The sequence below is a fragment of the Caretta caretta genome, chromosome 8, assembly GCF_965140235.1.
Source record: "Caretta caretta isolate rCarCar2 chromosome 8, rCarCar1.hap1, whole genome shotgun sequence".
NCBI classification, from domain to species: Eukaryota; Metazoa; Chordata; order Testudines; family Cheloniidae; genus Caretta; species Caretta caretta.
The window spans coordinates 6,899,334-6,920,833 of record NC_134213.1 but is presented as its reverse complement, the minus strand read 5'-3'; the positions used below and the strand labels follow the sequence as shown (position 1 = coordinate 6,920,833).

The window sequence follows — 21,500 nt, the reverse complement described above, 5'->3', positions numbered from 1 at the left end:
TGCCACTTGGGGATTGCACGCCACCACCTAGAATTTAAATCTCTCTCTAAAATGTGACACGGGGTGGGGGGGATTTAAAGGCCTGTGTGGATTAACCTGGAGACCCAACTCCACGGCACCTGGCCTTGACTATGGAGTGCTCTCTGGGCTCTTGGAGGCTAGAGACTTCTCCTTGGTTATGTCCTGGCAGACTATGGGAGGTGCTGAGCAGTGCTAGCATCCGCCATGTCTCACTGTGCGTGCTTGGCTAGCGTGCCAACTTCCACCCGGTGATGGAGATCTTTCCCAGGCCGGCTGACAGCAAAACACCTAGCAGAGACCAGATTAAGCATCGGTGGGGGGTGGAGTCAGCATTTGGAGCAAATTGTTTGTTCTGCAGGCGCCCTTTTCTCTTCCGAGCTGTCTGTATATGGCAACGAGTCATGGAATTGGTGGAGGTCTGAGAGTTGCTCCCGATGCTGTCTGTGTGGATTGTACAATTACGGGTGGCAAATGGCTATGTCACGCAGCCCATCTGCATCTGGGAGTAGCTGACAACTTCCGATTTGCTGGTTTCACTTCCCCTCCCCAGAGATTGCTGGCTGTGAGGGGAAGAGGCTGGAGCGGACCATCAGCATTACTGAGCCATGGCTTTCGAGTTCTTGACGTAGGACTGGAAGGGACTTCCTGGGTCATCGAACCCCATCCCCTGCTATTGCAGACAACCCCGCATATCCTCCTCTTCGTAAACGTCTCATGCTGCATCTTAAAACTGCCCTCGCTGGGAGGCTGCTCCAGAACCTCGCTCCTCCGATGGTTAGAAACCTCCTCCTGGTTTGCAGTCTGCATTCATTCATTCATTTAGCCCCATTTGTTCTGGTCCCAACGTTGTCCTGAGGATTAGATAGCTCTTCACCCGCCCTAGGGTTTGCTTCCACTGGGTAAGTGGTTTTTCTGAATGTTCCACGTTCCCAAAGCCATGGTCTCCTGCTCCCAATCCTCTTAGGAACCTCTCCTCCGGCACTTGGGGACGAGACCATTGACCTTATGGTTGAATGGCACAGTGAAGGCCCAACCCCTCACTGTAGAGACATGTGCCCGGGGTGTTGGGAGGAAGAGGTGGCACTTCCTGGCACTTCCCAACACTTCCTAGCCAGTTGTTCGGCAGCACCATAAAGTACTCGTCAGCAAGGCCAGTGTTAGGAGGGTGGGGAGTTGGACGCTAGCCGTAAGCGGGGAGGGTTTGGTGTGAGGACGCATGCACGTAAATGCACATTGGGTCACTGCTGCAGGTTGCATGCACCTGCAGGTCTGTGACAGTGTGTACTAGCATCCAGGTAACTGCAAATGCCTATGGCTGGATTAGCACAGGTTTGTTTGAATGTGCCATCATTTAATGCTCTTTGTTTACGAATACTCCCATAGCATAATGTAGGCCTAAATATGCAGTTGAAAAGGCCCAGGGCTACTAGTCTTGGCCATGATAGAATGTATTAGGACCATTCTTTACAAATAGGCTTGTTTTTCAGTAGGATTTCAACTGTGTTTGGCCATAACCACGTCAACCAACCTCGGAGTGGTAAGAACAGTTTGAGTTGGGCGTGTGTTCACACCTGGCTCTTGAGCTGTGTTCCCAGCCCAGGGTAAACATGGGGAGTGCCACTGTGGACAGAGGGCTAGCTACCCAGTGTCTTCTGGAGAAATATCTGTCTCTCCCTTGTAGGTAGATAGCCTGTATGCCTTCATGTTCATGGCTCTGGAAAATGAGTATGTCTCCCTTCTAAAGACATAGCCCTGTGGACTGCAAAATGAGTCTCTTACAAGATGTCCAAGACACAGGTGAACAGACTAACAGGTGTCCAGGTCCAGTCCAGGAGACAGTCTTTCACACTCGTACCACACTGCTGGACTCGTACCTTTGAAGAAACGGTCACAAATTTGGCACTGTTGAAAGTCATCAAAGAAGCTTTTTATCTGAAAGGAAAATGAACCTTTCACTGGGTCCATACTGACGGAAGGGTCGGGTTCTAGTGGTTGCAGAGATGAATTCGTGCCGATGGTCTGTGGCCGATGCTGGTATCTCCAGCTGAACCAAAGACAACCTGGCTATAGAACCGTGTTAGGAACCACATGACACCTTTTCAAAAGTGAGTAGGGATGCCTTAAAGGAGCTTGGATTTCAGAGAGTGAATGCTCGGCACTTTCTGAAAACCAGGCTCCTTTAAGGGTGTCATGTCGGGTGCCCAAACTCACTATCTGCTGTTGACAATCTCGGTCTAGGCTCTATAACAGAGTTGTCCACTCCACACTACAAATAAGGAACCCTAATCCAGCCTTAGGCACCCCTTTAATGCCAGAAAATCCTGCCGCTCCGGCCCTTTCTCTTGTTCCTTGCTACTGTGCACGTGCCAGAGGGAGAAGGAAGAAAGAGTCAGAGAATTGTAAGCTCAGTGTTGAGGGCAGAGAGAAATCCAAACCTAGCATCTCTAGTTTGATTTTCCACAGCAGTAGTGATGATGGCCCAGATTCTACCTGGCCTGCTGGAAGGCTCAGCTCTGAAATCTCACCTGAAGTTGGTTTTTATCCTGGCCGTGAAAAAACACCTCTTGGTTCTTGCTTTTCAAATAAAAACCAGCTTCCTTCTACTTTCCCTAGTTGTCTTGGGACTGTGTGCTGTGATGCGAGGTGGCTGGAATCTGCTCCAAACTGCAGCCAGGGTATGTAATGGAATCGGGAGGGGGGAGGTTCTGTATTATTTATTAAGAACAACTTGCAGAGTGACGGCCTAGCTGTTAGCGAACAGCAGTGAGCTCTGAACAAGGGAGGGGGTGAGGGACTTGTACCTGCCCTCTCTGTGGAGGCCGTTGTTGTCTGGTATGGATTAGTGTCATGGGAGCAGGGGGAAGCACTCATTTGATACATGCAGGAAGTGCAACCTGCTGTGGTCAAAGCTCCTTTGTGTTTATGGCCATAACGCTTGCTGTCGTGGTCTTCCTGTGGGCTAGGGACTGAGCACTAGGCTTGGCTTTGCTGTGACTCCCTTTGTGGGTTGGAGCCTCTCCATTTGCAAAGTGGAGGTAATAAATGACCCCTTCTGCGTACTGTGCAAAGACTCCAGTACCACACGACACCCCCTGCTGGATAGGGGAAGGGTCTGAGTACCCCCACTCCAGCTAACTAAAGGGTGGTTTGTGCCCCAGGGTTGCACCCATGAAAGCTTCCACTTCGGGACTTAGAAAAATCCTTACCTAGGAGTTTCCCATGAGCAGTTCTGCAGAAAGAAAGGCAGCTTTCTTCCCAAAGGCTGGCTGGTTAAGCAGGACAGACTTCCATGCGGACTGGAGGTTTATGGATGCTGCAGCTGTGCCACTGTAGTGTAGATGTTTCCTACGTCGATGGAAGGGGGTTTTCGTCAGTGTCATAAATCCATCACTCCCTGAGGCAGTAGCTAGGTCGACGGAAGAATGCTTTCATCGACTTAGCCATGTCTATATGGAGGGCTAGGTCAAACTAACTACGGCACTCCAGGTGCAAAATTTTCCCCAGCCCTGAGAGACGTAGCTAGGTCGATTTAAATTTTTGAAGCATAGAACAGGCCAGAGGTGCACACATCCACTTCTGATGGGGCCATCTTGACTCTTACAAAAGCTTTTGGTGCCTCTTCGCCCACTGTAACTGTGGGTTTCCATTGCATTCACTGAGCATTACTACAGCCTAGGTTTTTAGGCTGTGCTTCATTGCCATGATATCTGATTGCACAGGGAAGTTGCTGGGGTGTAATGATTGTCTGAAGAATGCTTTGGAAATGAAAAGCTGTCTGTAAGGATGATGATGGTGCTGACTTATTACCCATCGACTCCCACGCTCTTCAGACTTTAGGGTTTTGTTCCAATAATAATTCTCAGCAGTGCTTTGCATCTTGAAATTTCCCTACAAACGTGCTGTCAAGGCTGATTCCCCACGCTGGCACTTCGAGTGCGGAAGGTGGGGGCCCGCAAGGATACTAAAAATTAATACTGGCCACTCCAGGCTTGTATTAAACTACCAAGGTTACAGCTTTTCTCTGACCTTGGATGGGTAGATGTTGCCACCACCCAAGTGCAAAAACCACTTTGAGAGACAGGAGGGTGCACTTGGGAATTCCTTCTTGTGGTGTACCCTCAAGCCCTTTCACCCTCCCTCCAGGAAAGAGCTGAGAAAGAAAACCAAGGAAATCAGCTGTTGCCACCAGCTAATTAAACAACTTCTGCACAAACATCTTAGGACACAAAAATCCAATCCTGTTCTTAAAAAAATACACCTGCAGTTGTTGACCTGCATCTTTAATCACCCATGTTACTATCTTCTCTGCCTCATCAGGATCCAGTTACTGTTCATTTCTGTGTAATGGAAGCATCAGAAAAGTCTTCGCCATCCCAAGAGATGAAACAAAGGAATCCTATTCTTCCCACTTGCCCTACTGCATCCAGAAAAGCTCATTCATTTTGGCTCCCAGCACCTCTGTCACACCTCCAGGGTTCAGCATATTTCAGTGTTTTCCTTCAGTTTCATCTTTTTAAAAATGAGTCAATATGTGGATCTCTTGGGACCCCCTCCTGCACCGAGTGCTAGTCCAGACAAGACTCCCCTGCTGTCTCCAAGATCAGATTTATAGTTGGTGGGGGGAGGGAGGAGGAAGGGACACATGAAGGGCAGCTTGCAAGTTTGAGAGGAATTCTTTTCTTATTAAAAAAACCACAGGCAAAATTCACTTATGAGAAGGAGCAATGAGGGCTGTAGCCTTGGAGGAGAGAGATGAAGGAATTTTGGAGGGAGGGGGATGTGGGAAGAACGTATTTGGGTGCGTCTGACAGTGACACGCTTCTTGATGGGGGAGGAGGAGTCACCGTTACTTTCCCCTTCCTTGGGGAGAGGTGCCCACCGCCACCCCACTTCCCGTATGCTGGTTTCAAGCCAGCAGGATTGAAATCCGTACAGTGAGAGCCAAGTTGCCATGGGAGATTGCAGGGTGTGAGAGATGTCACCGGAGGAGCTGGGAAGTAGGGGAGACAGGAGGAGAAAGGGTCACTTGAATAAACTAGGGACTATCTCCAGAGGAAGAGTGTCCGTGGCATAAAAGTGGCCCCTTGAGTTGTCTGGCACAGGTGGCAGGGTTCTGTGCCTGCCTGGGATGAACTCTGGGCACAGATGCCGATTTCCCCCTGAAGTTGAGTAAGGGGTTTGGAGACCCAGTTCCCTAAACTGAATGGAACTGGACCTCCAGCTCGACTAGATGGCTTTGAAAATCCCAACCCAAAGAACCAGGACTAGACTCCCGTGGATTCCTGTCCCACCCCCAGCATGATGATCCTTGGGTTGGCTTCATTTACAGTCCCACTCTTGTAAACCCGCTGAGCTCATTGATTCCACCTGTAACTTTGGTTATTTATGCTTTCCTGCCCCCACCCCTGAAATCAAATATTTCCCCAAACAGTTGGATTCTGCTGCAGACTTCCAGTGAGATTCACCAGCCTTAACCCCCTGCAGGTCCAGGTTTATATTTAATCCCTTCCTGAAAGGTGGGCACAATCGGGTTTAAGATGGAGGGGAAGCCCCGCAGCGAGACGAAGGATTGGGTTTCATACTTTGTCCCCTTTGTTTTGCCTCTAGCTCTTGAAGCTGGGAAGTGCCAGTGGCTCTCACGTGCTTTCAGCTGAGCAGGTCTCCGGTGAAGGGTGTGTGCGTGTTGGGGAAGTCAGGGTTTTCAAATGACATTTCTCCCCTTTACACTCTGGAAGAGCAGAATAAACCGATCCCACGTGGCCAATTAATGCAGCCGGAGCTGTTCAGTCTCCCTTGGAGGTGCAACTGCTGAGAGCAGGCCTGTGTGAACATAAGGGAAGATTGTGGGGCGGGCTGAATGGGGCCACCCCCTGGGATTTGGTTAAAGCGGAGGAAATAGTACCATGCGGGCCCCACTCCTGGAGGATTCCTTGGAACAGGGCCGCTGATGTAGTGTGGCTGGGAGGAATATTTTTTAGGTGCTTTGGGCTGTCTTCATTTCTACCCCTGGTTTCCTGGGGATGGTTGAGCTCCTGCTCTGGTGTGGAAGGAGATGGCACAGCTGGGCTCATAAAGGAAAAGCCAGTGGTCCCCTCTGGAGGCTTGTGGGTCTGGCCAGCCCGAGATCAGACGCGTGGAGAGCAGACTTGGTGGTGGGGTGGGGGGGGGAAGTTTCGATGCTCACTAATCGCGTGGTTCAGAAGTGTGTGCATGTTCACGTCCTGCACGCCCACCCCCGCTGAGCCTCACTGGGATTCCAGCAGCTCAGCTCCGCCGTGAGCAGAAACCTCCCCTGGGCGTCCAGCGGAGGCTGTACCAAGCTTTCCTCCGCTCAACATTGGCCTCGCAAAAGGAGCGACCTCTGGCTCCTCTCCTAGGAGCGGCTCACACATGGCCATGGCGAGTGGCAATAGCATACCCCCGGTGGTGCTGGCTGGGGCCGCAGTCTGTCTCCTCAGTGGCAGTCTCCTTCTCCAGCAAACACCCACCCTACCCCCTTCGCCCGAACTCCAATGACCTTCCTAGAGCCCTGGATTTTCTCAGTGGCTCTTGACTAATGGCCAGGCCCAGTTGAAAAGCACAGGCCCTAAACCGCATGGGCTGCAGGAGGATTCCAAAGTTCTTCTTTTTTCCAGCAGGCTGTTTGATTGAATTGTGATCACTAATTTTAAGTTTCAGGGCTGGAGCTGAGCAGCCAGGGAGTTCAGTGGCTGTTGTGGGTGCCCGTCACTTTGGCAAATCAGGCCCTATGTCCTGCCCCCTCCCAATATTTGCAATGACTGCCTTGTTCATTTGGCGCCTGCCCACACTACATATGGAATCCTGCCAGCGTGCATCTGTCTGGCACCTGTAGGGGGGGGTCTCTGTTCTAACACTCCTTTTGTAAGACAGAATTAAGCCAGGCTGTTACATGGCTCCCCATCGTGGCTTTATAACCAAGCTGACCCAGCCATAGTACAAACTAAATGCCTGCCCCTGCACCCAGATTGCCAGACAATTGCGTGCTAGCCCAGTGGGACTTGCAGCCTAGATGTATGCCCGCCCGGTGGGACTTTGCAGTGTAAATGGGCCATTACGCCGCCGCATTGTATGTTAAAGCATCCCCGTGCGTACCAGCCAGCCGCACCCTGTCGGAAACCCTGTTGGAATCGTATTTTAAAAGGGTTAATTCAAACTCCTTCCCTTGGTTTGAAACCAACACGCTCTGAGTTACCTGGGCTGTGTTACATTTATAACTTTACATTTACATTTATAACTGAGTCTGGGACCTGGTTCCCGCTTGGCTAAGGGTTGTTACAATGTAGCTGGGACCCAGCTGTGTCCTCCTAACTTGGCCCACGTGCAAAGTAGGTGTGAAAACACCGTGCAGTTAGAAGGGCTGTGGCTTTTCCGAATTTCACAGTACAAATCGGTGGGAAAGCAAATGGAGCCAGCAGCTTCACGTTCGCTTTGCTTACTGTCTTCCCCAGCGGGGTTCCCATTCACGCTGCTCAGGCTAATGGGACATTGGGGTTTCCTCTCTTCTGCCCTCCTTTGTGCCCCAATCTCTTCTCCATGGTCAAAATGACCGGGTGGGCATGTGGCGTCTGACCTGGGGAGAGTTGAGAGCCAGTTGGTGGGGTCGCTGTCTTTGTGGGCACATGAGGACGCCTGCCTGCTGCTCCAGGGAGACTGCTTTTGCATGGCTATGCCTGCCTATTTCCTTTTCTTTAGCGCAATTTTTAAAGAGACAGTAGCGGTCGATTCAGGGGTGTAACTCTGGGCAGCGTGTGAGTGGCAGGCAAAGAGGAGGTCGCTGCTTTTCATTCTTCTTGTTTAATTTCCTGCAAAAGCGGGAGAGTTTTCTGTCTCTGCCATCAGTAGTTTTCCACTCTCCGCCCTCCCCTGTCCCTTTAACCCTACCGTGGCACATCCCCCACCCCTTTTCTCTTTATGGTGAGCCTGAGTAAAAGCAGCGATGTTCCCTTGGAGAGCAATTGCCCCAGATCGCGAGGGAAGACGACAAAGCAGGAGTGAGTTTGGAGCTGCTGTGTTAATGTTTCATGATGACTGGCACACTGACGCTGGCTGGCAGTGCTACGGGGGAGGGAGGGTATGCCTGGAAAGCTGGTTTGACGATAATGCTGTTTGTCAGGGCTCTCAGATTAGGAGTGGCTGTGTTAAGTACAGTGGCGAACCGCCAGCCTTCAGGGTACCAAATGGGGGCAGCGTGAAAGGTGCTTCCCTGCATGCTAGGGCGTGTGTGTGTGATCCCCCCCTTTTAATCCAACTTTCTGGCACTTCGCATGCGCTTTATAATTTCCCCAGGAGCAAAACTCGGCAGCATTTTGAAAGAGTTCCTTGCTTGGCTGCGAAGCTGTAAAGATGAGAGATTTCCTGCCCTGTGATCTGTAACGTGAGTGGAGATGGGTTTGGTAAGCGTACAGGTTCTACCACAGGCAGGTGCTGAGCAAGGCAGAAAGCTGGGGAGAGGGATACGATCAAAGCAATGAATGGATTGTTCCACTGGGCATTGAATGGGTGTCTGCCCAGAGGATGAATGGGAAATGGCTTTCAGTTACTTCTTTCCACAGCAGCATGTGTAATCCAGGTCCCGACGCTGGGTGTATATTACAAACCTACCAGATGTCTGTGAAATTTAATGTCACTGTGGTTTGATCCCCATAGATGATATTTAGATCCTAATTTTCGATCATGTGTATTTAATAGCCAGCTGTTGTTTGAAAGGACACCTGATCCAGTTAAAACAAATGAGGTTAAAGTATTTTCAGGTGTTGCACCGACCCCAGCATCTGCCTGCCAGCTTTTATGGTTGTAAAACCACAATTTCCCTTTTAAAAAAAATGTTTTCTTCTCTGCCACGTGACAAAAGACCCATACAAACCCGGAGACACTGACTAGACCCCAATGTTGTCAAATGCACAGAGTAAACAGACTGAAAGAAATATTTTGGTATTCCTCAGTAATTTTAGGGGTTACGCGAAATAGCAGAAAGTAAAACTTTGCAGAGAAAAGGGTGATTTTTAAGATGACTTTGCCCCTTTAAGATAAAGGGTGACATGCAGCCCCTTGAAATCAGTGACAGAATTCCCATTGGACTTCAGTGGAGTCAGGATTTCACCCTTACAATCCTTGTTAAATCTAGAGTTGCAAGTTATTTAAATACCAAATGACCAGCAGAAAAAGCTTCGTGGTGACATTTGGCAGACTTGGCAAATGCACCTTCTCGGACCTTGATATGTGTTTATAGACAGTAGGGTAATTTGATTTATTAAATCTAACGGAGCGGACGGCCTCCGAGTTGGCGAATTTACTCTTGCACCTAGCATACCGGCTTGTTTTTGGCAGGCACACCTGCCTAGCGCTGCGTTCCCGCTCAGCTATTAATGGCAGGCAGGGTGTATCGAAACGCACCAGACTTTCACTCCCTGAGGCCCTGCCCACGTTAGGAAAATCATGCTCCATAATTCACCACCACTGCAGTTCTATCAGCAGGGAAAGCTGGGGAAGTGTAGACTGGCTGTAGAGTGCTAAAAACATCAGGGCTTTGTCTGAGCTACAGCTTCGCCTTTCGCTACCCCCCAGCAGAGAAGCGAGTCCAAATTTTGCCCTCCTAAATGAACCGGTAGAGCAGGATTCTTGTATATTTTAGGTTTCAGAGCAGCAGCCGTGTCAGTCTGTATTCGCAAAAAGAACAGGAGGACTCGTGGCACCTTAGAGACGAACCAATTATTTGAGCATGAGCTTTCGTGAGCCACAGCTACACCTTAGTCTCTAAGGTGCCACAAGTCCTCCTTTTCTTTTTGTATATTTTAGAGCTCTCTGGCTGGCTCCCAGGACCAGAGCTGGTTGCAGGGAGAGGCTGTGCAGTCTGTTTCCTTCAGCCCCTTTTGCACACCTGTCTGTGGGTGCCCCAGGAGCCCCGGTTCTCCGAGTTCGTGGCTGGCGGGCTGCCTCGGGAAGTGGTGCGCGAACGCTGTAATAACATGGCAGCCTCCCTAGGGAGGAGCAGAGAGATTTCAGAAACAGGAGGAGATTGAAAAGAAGCTGTTTTTAGCACTAGTGGAATTTTGGGCCTGTCAACCTTGATGGTCCTTTTTAAAAAGACCCCTTGCCCTGTCCGCTCCTGCGTCACTTATGGAGGTACCGGTATCGTACCAACTTCCTGCCGGAGTTGAAATATGATGGAGGAGGTGGGGGGAGGAGCTTAGTGGGCGGGGCACAACCTCAATAAACCAGCCGAGGGCCCTTCGGACTCTAGTCTCCTGCAGGGCGCGGTTCTGGGGTAGCGCATCGCACGGAGGCGGCGCACTCTGGCACGTGTGTTTGGCGCATTGCGGGCTTGGAAAAGCTCACCAGGGTATTAAGCAGGGAGCTGCCGCGTCATCCCGGCTGCTGGAGAGCCGTCGCCACTTGCTTCCGGAAGGCCTCGTAGCGAGCTGGACTAATGCCTGTTGGGCTCGGCACAGCAGACCGTGAACATGTTCCAGGCGGTGACACGAAGAGGCCAAAAGCGAAGTACGAGTTTCTGCCTTAGTGGCAAGCTGCAGACCTGATGGTGTGAGTGGAACTAATGTGCGCCGAGGGAAAAGGCTTTGGCGTGTGCAGCTATTTTCCGCTGTTTCATGGAGGTGGAAAAAACGAATATTGAACTGTCACCGTGTTGCTCAGCTCGGAATCCGACCGCCCTTCGCTGGTTTTCTTTCCCCTTCGCTGGGTCCGTGGAAATTCTTCCATAAGGGAGGCTTCGGTTCCCGTTGCTACCTGGAATCAATGGCGGCAGCAACATTGGATTGAGCCACCCTACAGTATTCATAGAATCATAGAATATCAGGGTTGGAAGGGACCTCAGGAGGTCATCTAGTACAACCCCCTGCTCAAAAGCAGGACCAATCCCCAATTAAATCATCCCAGCCAGGGCTTTGTCAAGCCTGACCTTAAAAACTTCTAAGGAAGGAGATTCCACCACCTCCCTAGGTAACGCATTCCAGTGTTTCACCACCCTCCTAGTGAAAAAGTTTTTCCTAATATCCAACCTAAACCTCCCCCACTGCAACTTGAGACCATTACTCCTTGTCCTGTTCTCTTCTACCACTGAGAATAGTCTAGAACCATCCTCTCTGGAACCACCTCTCAGGTAGTTGAAAGCAGCTATCAAATCCCCTCTCATTCTTCTCTTCTGCAGACTAAACAATCCCAGTTCCCTCAGCCTCTCCTCATAAGTCATGTGTTCCAGACCCCTAATCATTTTTGTTGCCCTTCGCTGGACTCTCTCCAATTTATCCACATCCTTCTTGTAGTGTGGGGCCCAAAACTGGACACAGTACTCCAGATGAGGCCTCACCAATGTTGAATAGAGGGGGACGATCACATCCCTCGATCTGCTCGCTATGCCCCTACTTATACATCCCAAAATGCCATTGGCCTTCTTGGCAACAAGGGCACACTGCTGACTCATATCAGCTTCTCGTCCACTGTCACCCCTAGGTCCTTTTCCGCAGAACTGCTGCCTAGCCATTCGGTCCCTAATCTGTAGCTGTGCATTGGGTTCTTCCGTCCTAAGTGCAGGACCCTGCACTTATCCTTATTGAACCTCAACAGATTTCTTTTGGCCCAATCCTCCAATTTGTCTAAGTCCCTCTGTATCCTATCCCTGCCTTCCAGCATATCTACCACTCCTCCCAGTTTAGTATCATCCGCAAATTTGCTGAGAGTGCAATCCACACCATCCTCCAGATCATTTATGAAGATATTGAACAAAACCGGCCCCAGGACCGACCCCTGGGGCACTCCACTTGACACCGGCTGCCAACTAGACATGGAGCCATTGATCACTATCAGTTGAGCCCAATTATTATTAGTTTTAATTGCACCTAGAGGCCCCAATCTCAACTGGGGCTCCGTTGTGCTAGGTGCTGTACGAACACAATGAGACGGGGCCCTGCCCCAAAGAGCTCACAATCTAAATGGACACGACTGAGGGTGGGAGGGGAAACCGAGGCACAGAGGGGAACTGGCTTGACTAAGGTCACCCAGCAGACTATTGGCAGAGACTGGAATAGGATGCTGATTTCCAAACTGCCTAGCTACTGTCTCATACTGTGCTCTTCAGTAGTGCCTGCCAGGTGAGGATCTCAAAAGCACAGATTAACTCTAATATGTTTCACTCCAGAACAGCCCTCTGAGGTAGGGAAAGTATCACGTTTTACAAATGGTGAAACTGAGGCACCAAGATGCTAGGGCCCGCGTCTTCAAATGTGGGCCCTAATTGCCTGTAGATGCCTCAGTTTTTGGGTGGCTCACTTTGTAACACCCATCTTAGGGCTGATTTTCAGAGGTGCTGAGCACCTATAGCTCCACCCACCTCGAGATGCCTTGAGCAGCCCGGTTGGCTTCCATGGGAGCAACCCGTACTCGCACCTCTGAAAATCAGGCCTGAGGGGTGTTGAGTTAGGCACCTACAACCCCGAGGCATCCAAAGTTCATGGACAGGTTTGAAAAGGTGACTCCACCCAGGCTGCAGAGGGAGAGCCAGGACTAGAGGCCTGTTCGCTTGATGCCCAGTTACGTGGTGCCTTAAAAGACCTCCCAAGGATAAGCCGATGGGCCTGATGGAGAATTCTGCTCCCACTTGCGCCCATGTACCAGAGAGCCAGTCTGGCCTCTTGTCGCGGGCCAACCGCTTGTGAGCTCCGCTAACGGTACGGCGACAAACCCAGTGCATCTCGCCATCTGCTTGTGAGGAGCCCTAGGGGAGCCGACGTGTGCGTGCGTGTGCAGCGAAGAGATGGAAAATTCCAGCGAGGAAGCAGCTTTCAATGTTAAGATTCCAGTGGCTGATTGTTATAAACTGAATTAAAAAAAACCCAACAAGTTCTCAAAGCGCTATGCAGTAATGAGAGCTCCCTCGGAAAGCCCTGGCTGATTTGAAAGTAACACTTCCTACCCCCCGCTCCCCCCCCTTTCCTGGTCTCTCTCTCTCTCTTGCAGGTGATTAAAGTCAAATGCATAATCTCTTCCTGTCAGTAACTGTCTCCTTTTCTGCCTCTCTATGCATCGACATTAAAGCTGTTGGCTGTCACTTTGCAGCCTGTAGCCATGGGAACTCTGATGTCACTAACGAGGGCTTGTGACTTTATTCCATACAGGAGGAAGGATTGGTGGTGGCAGAAGGAGGCTGGTTGGAATGGTACGATCTGAAATGATGAAAGAAATAAGAAATTGAGGAGGAACTTGCTAGCGGGGCCAAGACGTGTGACTTGATAAATTGTTCCATCTCTCTCTAGATAAATATAGATCTAGAGATACTCGGTGTGTGCGTGTGTACATATTTCCCATCAAAATAAAGTGCTGGAGTACATTCTGTTTGCCGGGAGTTTAATGGTTAACTAATGTCTGATAAGCACTTGGGAGATTAAAAGTGCTAAGTATTATTATTGTGCTTCTGCGGAGGAATTTGGTCAAACGTGGCAGCATTATTGTTACTCAAACAGCTGTCGCGCTGGGAAACTCTGTCTGACTGGCTGAATGGAGCTGCTAAGCGGGAGTTGCTGAGCTGGGCTTAAGGGACTGAGATCTGTTGTGAGTGATTGGAATGGGAGAGGTTGCAAAGAAATTAACCTGCAAAGAACTTTTGCAATCTGCCCTGACTCTGTGTTTGAAAACACCCTGCTCTGAAGTGACCGGCTGTGTCTGCAGGTTGTTTTATACAGAATGGGTATGTAATGGGCCTCAGTGAACACAAGTGAAGCCCGTGCCCTTGGAGGAAGTGTTGTCTAGTGGTGAAAGCAAGTAGGCAGGAGATCTGGATTTTGTCCCTGGCTTCGCAGCTGGCCTTGCTTTGGGTAATTTACCTAGCCTCTCTGTGTCTTCATTTCCCCATTAGTCACATGGAGGTGATACTATCCACCTCGTGGGGAGAGATGAGTTTGTTGTTTTTATTATGGTGCTTTGAATCCATGGAGGGAAGACAATAAGTGAATTATAACCCAGGAAGACTGTGGAGCAGGACTGCAGCTGCTAGGCGAAATCATCAGTGGGGTTAAGCAGGGAAAGCTGTAGCCTGGGTCCAGAAGGCCTGCAGGGAAGAAGAGCTTGTGGCTTCTCCCTGCCTTTCTGTTTGTCTCATTCCATCTTTTAACATCTCCCGTTCGGTGCTGCTCTGCCTCACATCAGGGAAGGGCTGAGCGTGTTGTCATCTGTCTGCGTTTATATCCGAGTCGCCTCCCGTCGATCCAACCCAAAGCGTGTGGCATCTCTGCAGCCAGCCTTAGGAACTCTGCTTGTCTGTGCTGTGTTGTGCCAGGGATGCATGATGCTTTACACACCGGTAAGAAGACAAGACCCCTGTTCCGAAGAGGCTTTGACCTAAACACAGGCCGGCAGGAAGAGCTGAAACATGAGAGCCAAGTGATGGGTTGCTAACAGATTGCACATGTCTGGTTCGTTCCAGTTTTTTGAAGATGAAAACGTACGTTGACGTGGTGATCAAAGCTAACTGTAAGGGCTCATGAGGCGTGGTAGGACAGTCTCCTGGGCCTGTCCAGCCTCGCTCCTCTCTGTCCTGTACCAGGATCACTGCACTTTTGTCTGCATTGCACAGTTAACCGGAATGAGCAGCTAGCTCGCCCAGGTGTGAGTGTCCCCACTGCAAAGCCCGACCTGCGTAGCCATGTCTGCAGTGTTTCTGCACTTGTGTGTCGGGGGACGTATCCCAGGGCCCTTTGTTCTGAGGTGCTCTAGGATTCTTTCCCAGTCAGTTGTGGGAACACTTGACTGTCCTTGAGGGGGAATTGTGGAAGGCATTGGTGGACTATCACTACTGAGTGGCCTTTTTGCCTGCATCCTTGCTGCAAAGCGGGTGTGTTCCAGCCTGAGTTAAAGCAAAGCCCGGCTTCTCACCCCCACCAACCCTCTAGCCAGGGCAGCTAGCCCAGGCTTAAAGCGCCACCACCCCCAGGTCAGAGACTTTGCTCTGTGGACGGTAGGGGGTTAATGGCTGAAACCAGGGGCAAGAGCCTGAGCTAATGGTGCAGTGTAAATGCACCCTGGGAGCCTAAACGGGAGTGTGCAGCAGCACTCTTAATCCAGCGGGCAGCTGTGAACTCCAGCAGGAAGGGAAAGCAGCCTCATTGGATCTGAATTTTTCTAATGTAGAGACTGTGTGTATGTGTTTGTACAATTTCTTCTGAACGCTCCCAGACTTGACACAGGCTCTGTTGCACAGCAGGGATCGTGGCCAGCTGTTTCCTTACTGTCTCTCCTCCAGCAAGTGATCTTGCACTCCAGGCCAGAAGGAACCGGGCGCTGCCCTTCTCTTGCAAAGGGTAATGTTGTTTTAGTGCAGGGTGCTGGCTTGAACCTACAGTCGGCGAGGATGGGTGTAGTAGCGTTTCCCAACAGTGTGGTGTTGCCATGATGTCTCCATGGCCACTGGAGCATCTCGTTCATTATCACCAGCACCTTGGCAGGGAGCACTGGGTCTGCAGTCAGCTTAGGCTAACGCGAGGCAGAACTGTGCCCTGGGGAGCTGCGGCCTTGGGGGTTCCTAGAAAGCGTAAGCAGGGTAGAGAGAGGGTAATGCAACTGGCTGTCCTGCCTGTGCCCTGCTGGGGCCAAGAGGGACATGCACGCACTCGGGAATAGTGGGGGATGGAAGTCCTGCCCGGGTGTGTTTCAGGAAGTGCCCTGCCTGTGTGAGGAAGCAGGAGAAATGGAATACTAATACAACATTGGATAGTTAAAATAACAGCTATGATTAAAATACATCTGTCGAGGAATCAGAGTTAAAAACTATTATATAGAACAGCAAAAAAGGGGTCTGAAAAGAATTCTGTTGGCCCAGGGTAACGGTGGCCTGCTTCTGGGGTGTCCGGCTGTGGTGTGTTGGTGCTGGGGTTCTCTTTAATCACCACATGCTATTTTGTTTACTTGTATGGGTATAATCTATAGATCGCAATTATGCCTAAAAAGATACCTAGTCAGAGAGAGATTGAGGCAGAACAGACATCCCTGGTGAGTGAGAATTGCACCACAATAGACAATTAGCATTTCTCAAAGATCTCACTCCTGTACATTCTGGTGAGTGAGAATTGCACCACAATAGACAATTAGCATTTCTCAAAGATCTCACTCCTGTACATTCAGCTGAATGGACTGAGTGAGGCCATCTGCAAGTAGCACATGAGATGATGCCCCAAAATGATGTATATTCCACCTGGCTTGCAGGGTGTAGGGGTTTGGTTTTCTTCAGGGATTAAGTCTTGCAACTAAAGCTCAAAATGCAATCTTAAAATAATGAGTGAATGTTAATTGTTTATGCTTTTGTTTTCCTTGCATGGAGACTGAGTGGGGATGGTCTCATTCTTCATACCAAGGTTGCTTGTCTATTACAAATAGAGTTGGTTGAACTCAAATTTTTGAGCAAAAAAGGGACACACTTTTCACACAAATGTTTGAAAAGTATTTCTGTTTTGTGGCCGGCTGGGATTAGAAGTGACTGGTCACTTTCTCATTGCCTCAGAGATGTGCCCCAGGTGACAAATTCCTAGCCAACTCTGGTTTTTCTCAGAGTTTGGATGTGTTTGACTCAGACCCGTCTTTAGACCTGGTGGACTGTCTGTATCATTCAGGTCTGGGAATTAGAGATGCAGAAACTCATCCTGCCTAACTTCAACCTCCCCACCCTGGTCACGATGGCTCTGATGATGTTTGGGCTCCTGCCCTGCTTAGGAGAAATGGTGAAAGGCAGAGTGGAGAGGGACGAAAAACAGGCTGAGGCTGGGGTGGAGTGAAAGACCAATCCCATACGTGCTGCGTGAGCAAAGCCTGCCTTCTCCGAACCAGGGTCGTGTACCCCAGCAGCTCTGAACTGCATTGGGAATTCCATCAGTGTTCTGAAGTCTTGATCATTGCAACACATTCGGTATGAAGGCTGCACAGTGCAGAGAGACCAAGAAAGGGAGTGAGGGCAGGGAGGGGGTGTATAAATGTGAATGGGGAAAGCCACATCTCTCTCTGTATCTAGTTAATTATAATTGGGTAGAGTGGCAAAGGAGTGTCCCTCATTGATTGGGGTGAGGATTCTCCCCTTTTATTTTCTACCAAGTTGGCTCTATTTCTAGTTGCTCTGTTCTGCTGCCAGAGCCAGGAGTGGGTGTTGCTGGTGGGTAGGGTAGAATTCAGTTTATTTTGACATCTCATGACTTGCCAGGGCACCTGTGGCTTCATCAGCTCTTGGGGCTCAGTTCCGGTCTCTTTCTGACTCCGGTCTCCTGCGCATGTCACACAGGAAGAGCCAGATTCAGAGGCGATGTGGAAGGCGGTACAGCTCTGACTCCCTTAGATCAGCCTGTGCCCACTTCCCGATGAGTGAGGAAATCCAGGCTGGTGTCACTGACACGCTGGGAAGCCTGAAGCGGGGATAGGGGTTGCTGTATTTTACATCCGTAGCTATTTATCCCGCTCCGCTCCTCTCTTCTGGCCCCTTGGCATGTGAGTCCCACTCAATCCGGCTTGCTGGGCTGAATCCCCTGCTGATGCGTAAGGAAGGGAGGTACATTCCCCATTGGTAGGTAGATGGGGGTCTCGGGATGTCTGTGCTGCAATCAGGATTTGTTATTGCAGTAGGTGTAGACGTACCCAAGCTAGCTCTGATATAGCTAGATCAAAGCTTGCTTGAGGAACAGCAGCAGCGTAATGGACCAGTTGCTCGAGTACGTATCTGGGGTTCTGGGCAGGCAGGGCTGAATTGGGCAGGTGCCGGGGCTTCCCTGCTGTTGTTACTCAAGCCACCTTTGGACTGTGCCTAAACATGCCGAGTCACGCCTCCTGATGCAGCGTCGACATAGCCAAGTCCAGACAGCATCTGGATTAGTGCAATACGCTTGTGAAAGGGGCAGGATGTCGACTCCCCTCTGAATTTGGCCCAGAGGCTGTTGCAGTAGCGGGCCTGTGAACGCCTGGCTCCAGGCAAAGGCAGGAATGACAGGATTACCAGGCAAAATCGCAACGTATAATCCCTGTTACTTTTCAGCCACCCAAAACCTAATCCCATTATTTCTCTGGATTATATTTTGAAAGCAACCATTCGCTCACTCAGCGCGGAGTCCTCCACGCCACATCCCAGGCTGCAGAGTGCGTGGAGCCGGCTTCCCAGGAGGTGTCTATGCCCCTTCGGCAGTCCCTGCCGGGGCGGGGGCCCACGGCCTCTGTCTGTCGGCTGCAGGCGTCGGTTGTGTTTGCGAGCGCTGGGGGGATGGGGAGGGGAGCTGGAGGCAGGCAGCCTCCGAGTGATTTACGTGGAAGATGGGGTTGTTCAGCCTTTGGAAAAGCCTTCCCTGTAATGCTGGTGACTCATCAGAGTCTATTAATAGCCCGATCCACCTGCTAAGGTGTGAAACCCGAGGAGAGCCACTGACCTAGTTCTCTGTCCTCTCCGGCTGTCTCTGGGCAGGTTTGATCCACGCAGAGCAGGGCCGGGGGCGCCCCGGGGAGCGAGAGATGAGTGCGGTCCGCTGCACGTCGCAGCTAAGCCAGCACAGACGCCGCTTGGCTCGGTAGATCTCTGCCAGATCTTGTGTGATGCTGCGGTCTCGCGCACAGCTGTGGGCGGGCGAGAGAGATGGGCTGAGGCCTTGATGCTTCCTCCCTCTGAGGTGCGGAGTTCCCTGCAGGTGTCTTTCCAAAGTAGACCTTTGAACGCCGAGGCCCTTTCTGCTGCCTGGACGTGAACGATCCTGCTGGCCTCTCCTTCAGGGGACGTGCTCCCACCCTTCTCAAGCATGTGTTCTAGTTCTCAAATAAACCAAGGGGGGGGGCAGATTCGGCTGTTGGTATAAATTCAGAATAACTCCCTTGGTTTCAGTAGTAGATTTGCCCCAGTGTCAATGCGATTGGAGCCAGGCCCAGAGTATTGGAAAAGCATTTCTCTGCACTGCACTTTTTTTCTGCATTTTCAGTCATTTGACTCTCTAAAAATACCTGAACTTTGGGGATCTATACGTAGCTGCTGTTTCAGCCCCTTCATGTGACTCCTCACCTCTCCCAAATTGGAGGCAGGGGGTGGCTAGGGCTGGCTTTGTCTTCCTAGCACCTTGGTGTATTGCTTACCTCAGGCTGTTTGAGGCAATTTTTGTAGGTCACCCAAAATCCTGAAAGACCCAGGCCTGGGCTGAGCGTTCAGGCTGAAATACCATTGGGCTGAGGGATGAGGGCCATTGCAAGGACGAGACACCACGTAGCACTTCCGCGGCAGTGAAGTACTGCAGCTTTGCAGGCCGAGGCTTTGGAAGTGGCATGCAGAGCTGAGAAAATGGGACCAGACTGGTTGTTAAATGGGGGCATGCGTGCATGTTTAAATTGCATTTGACTCTGAATGGATTAAACTGGGAGGAGATTCCCACGCTCTTCTCTTACGGTCTCCTTGCAGCTGGTTGGTAGGTAGGTGGTATTATCCCCATTTCACAGCTGGTGAAACAGAGGGACAATGCAGTTGTGACCTGCCCAAAGCCAGACAGTGAACCAGCAGCAGAACCGAGATTAAGACCCCAGGAATTCCAGATTCGCCTCCATTTGCTCAAATCACTAGACTGTGCTGCCTCTCAGATACACGCACAGACTCCCTGCTCTGTTCCCACAGCTGATGCACCAGCATGTTGGGAGCTTGAAAAGCATTCTGGGTACTGGCATGCAAATGAGCACACGGAGGGATCTGTTAAATGGGATCCACTGTGGCATAAACAGAGGGTTTGGCGCAGTGCAGCCTCCGTGTTTGTAGCACAAGGATCTGAGTGATGCCCCCACAGCACGGACTTCTTAGGCAGCCCCCTCTGTGCATTCTTTATAAGATTGCTTGCTTATGCCCCTGTCTCTCCCCTCTCTCTCCAGAGCGCCTGGAGCTGCAGCAGAATTGGGCCACCATGAACGGACCCAGGGAGCCGACGTGCCCTTGCGCCGCTTGAGAGAAACGCCCGACCCCGAAGAGGCAGTGAGGTCGATGCCAGGACGCTGCTGGTGTTTCTGCTCTGCCAGGGGACTCTGAATGGATTTGCCATGGTGACATGAAAAAGACAGGGGGGATACCCGACTGCCGGCTGGCAGATCCTACACACGCACAGGCAGCCTGCTAGTATTTTAATTTATGACTGTGCTTTCCTGTGAAGGGGGTTGAGAGCAGGAGGGGGGGCGGGGTGGGTGTGGGTGGGGAGGAACCTGCAGTGGCTTCTTGGAAGCAAGGATGACCATGCTGGGGAGGCTCCGGAGGGGTTTCCGACAGGTGTCTCCTCAGATGGTGCTGCTCCTGCTCTTTGCCTTCTGCCTGCTCAGTGTTTTCATCTCAGCATATTATTTATATGGGTGGAAGAGGGGCCTGGAGCCCTCTGGGGATGTCCCGGGCCCAGACTGTGACGAACCCAAGATCGCCCCTTCCCGCCTGCTCCCCTTGAAGTCCCTCAAGGTGGCTGATTCATCCCGCACGGACCCCTTGGTGCTGGTGTTCGTGGAAAGCCTGTACTCTCAGCTGGGCCAGGAGATCATTGCCATCTTGGAATCCAGCCGCTTCAAATACCGGACAGAGATTGCCCCCGGGAAGGGGGACATGCCCACCCTGACCGACAAGGACCGGGGGCGCTTCGCGCTCATCATTTATGAGAACATCCTCAAGTATGTGAACTTGGATGCCTGGAACCGCGAGCTCTTGGATAAGTACTGCGTGGAGTATGGCGTGGGGGTTGTCGGCTTCTTCAAGGTACATGGGGATGCATCTTGGGGATGGAATGGGCCATCTGGGGAGACAAAAGGCCAACCAGGCTCTCCGTGCAGGGCAGGGTGGCCAGAGACAAGCTCTTTGGGAGGTACCCAGGGTCTGTTTCTGTTCTGGGTCCCCTGCCTCGCCGCCACTGGGAACCTCGGCTGGGGTCCCATCGCATTGCTCTGCAGAGATGAGCCCCTGAGGTGTAGCCAATCGGTCGGCCATGGGAGGAGTTAAGTCCAGCCCTGCTAAGCGAGGCAGCTGACGACAGAGCTCTGAGAGGGAGTGTCTGAGTAAAGGGGTGGGTTAAATAGGTGGAGAAGTATATGGAGACCTTCTGACCTGCCCACGAAGGGAGCGTGGTGACCTGGGATTGACCCGTCAAACTATTCCACTAGCAGAAGCTCTCCCCAGGCCTTACTGGGCCCTGGGCATTTTGCTGTGTAACAGACGCCCAGCTGACGTGAAATCGTCATGGTTTGCTCACAGGAAGGATCATTTGAGCAGCAGGCCCCTCCAGCGCGCGCTCTGGGCACGCTCCATGGGGACTGCTGCTTTGTTTTAAGTGTCTCCCTCAGGGGCCTAATAAACCCAGGGCTGTGCTTCCAATTGGTGCCAAGTGCGGATTTACAGACCCCCCCGTGTGGGAATGAGGATACGCTGCTGCCGTCTTCTCTAGCTCTGCTGGTGACAGCAGGGGGAGATTGGCTGGTCCCTGGGAGCTGTCTGT

The 21,500-nt window shown here is 51.3% G+C and overlaps 1 protein-coding gene across 2 annotated transcripts in view; it reads left to right on the top strand.

Moving 5' to 3' along the window:
- The window catches only part of NDST1 (N-deacetylase and N-sulfotransferase 1), a 63,803-nt gene that overhangs the window by 19,221 nt on the left and 23,082 nt on the right, over positions 1–21,500 (top strand). The window contains exons 1-2 of one of the 2 annotated variants that reach the window (XM_075131248.1): positions 7,933–8,033; positions 19,909–20,767. In XM_075131248.1, the coding sequence (XP_074987349.1) occupies positions 20,258–20,767 (510 nt within the window). In that variant the 5' untranslated portion in view covers positions 7,933–8,033; positions 19,909–20,257. Of the gene's footprint in view, positions 1–7,932; positions 8,034–19,908; positions 20,768–21,500 lie in introns of those variants that run through there. The other variant, XM_048860421.2, reaches the window with a different exon arrangement.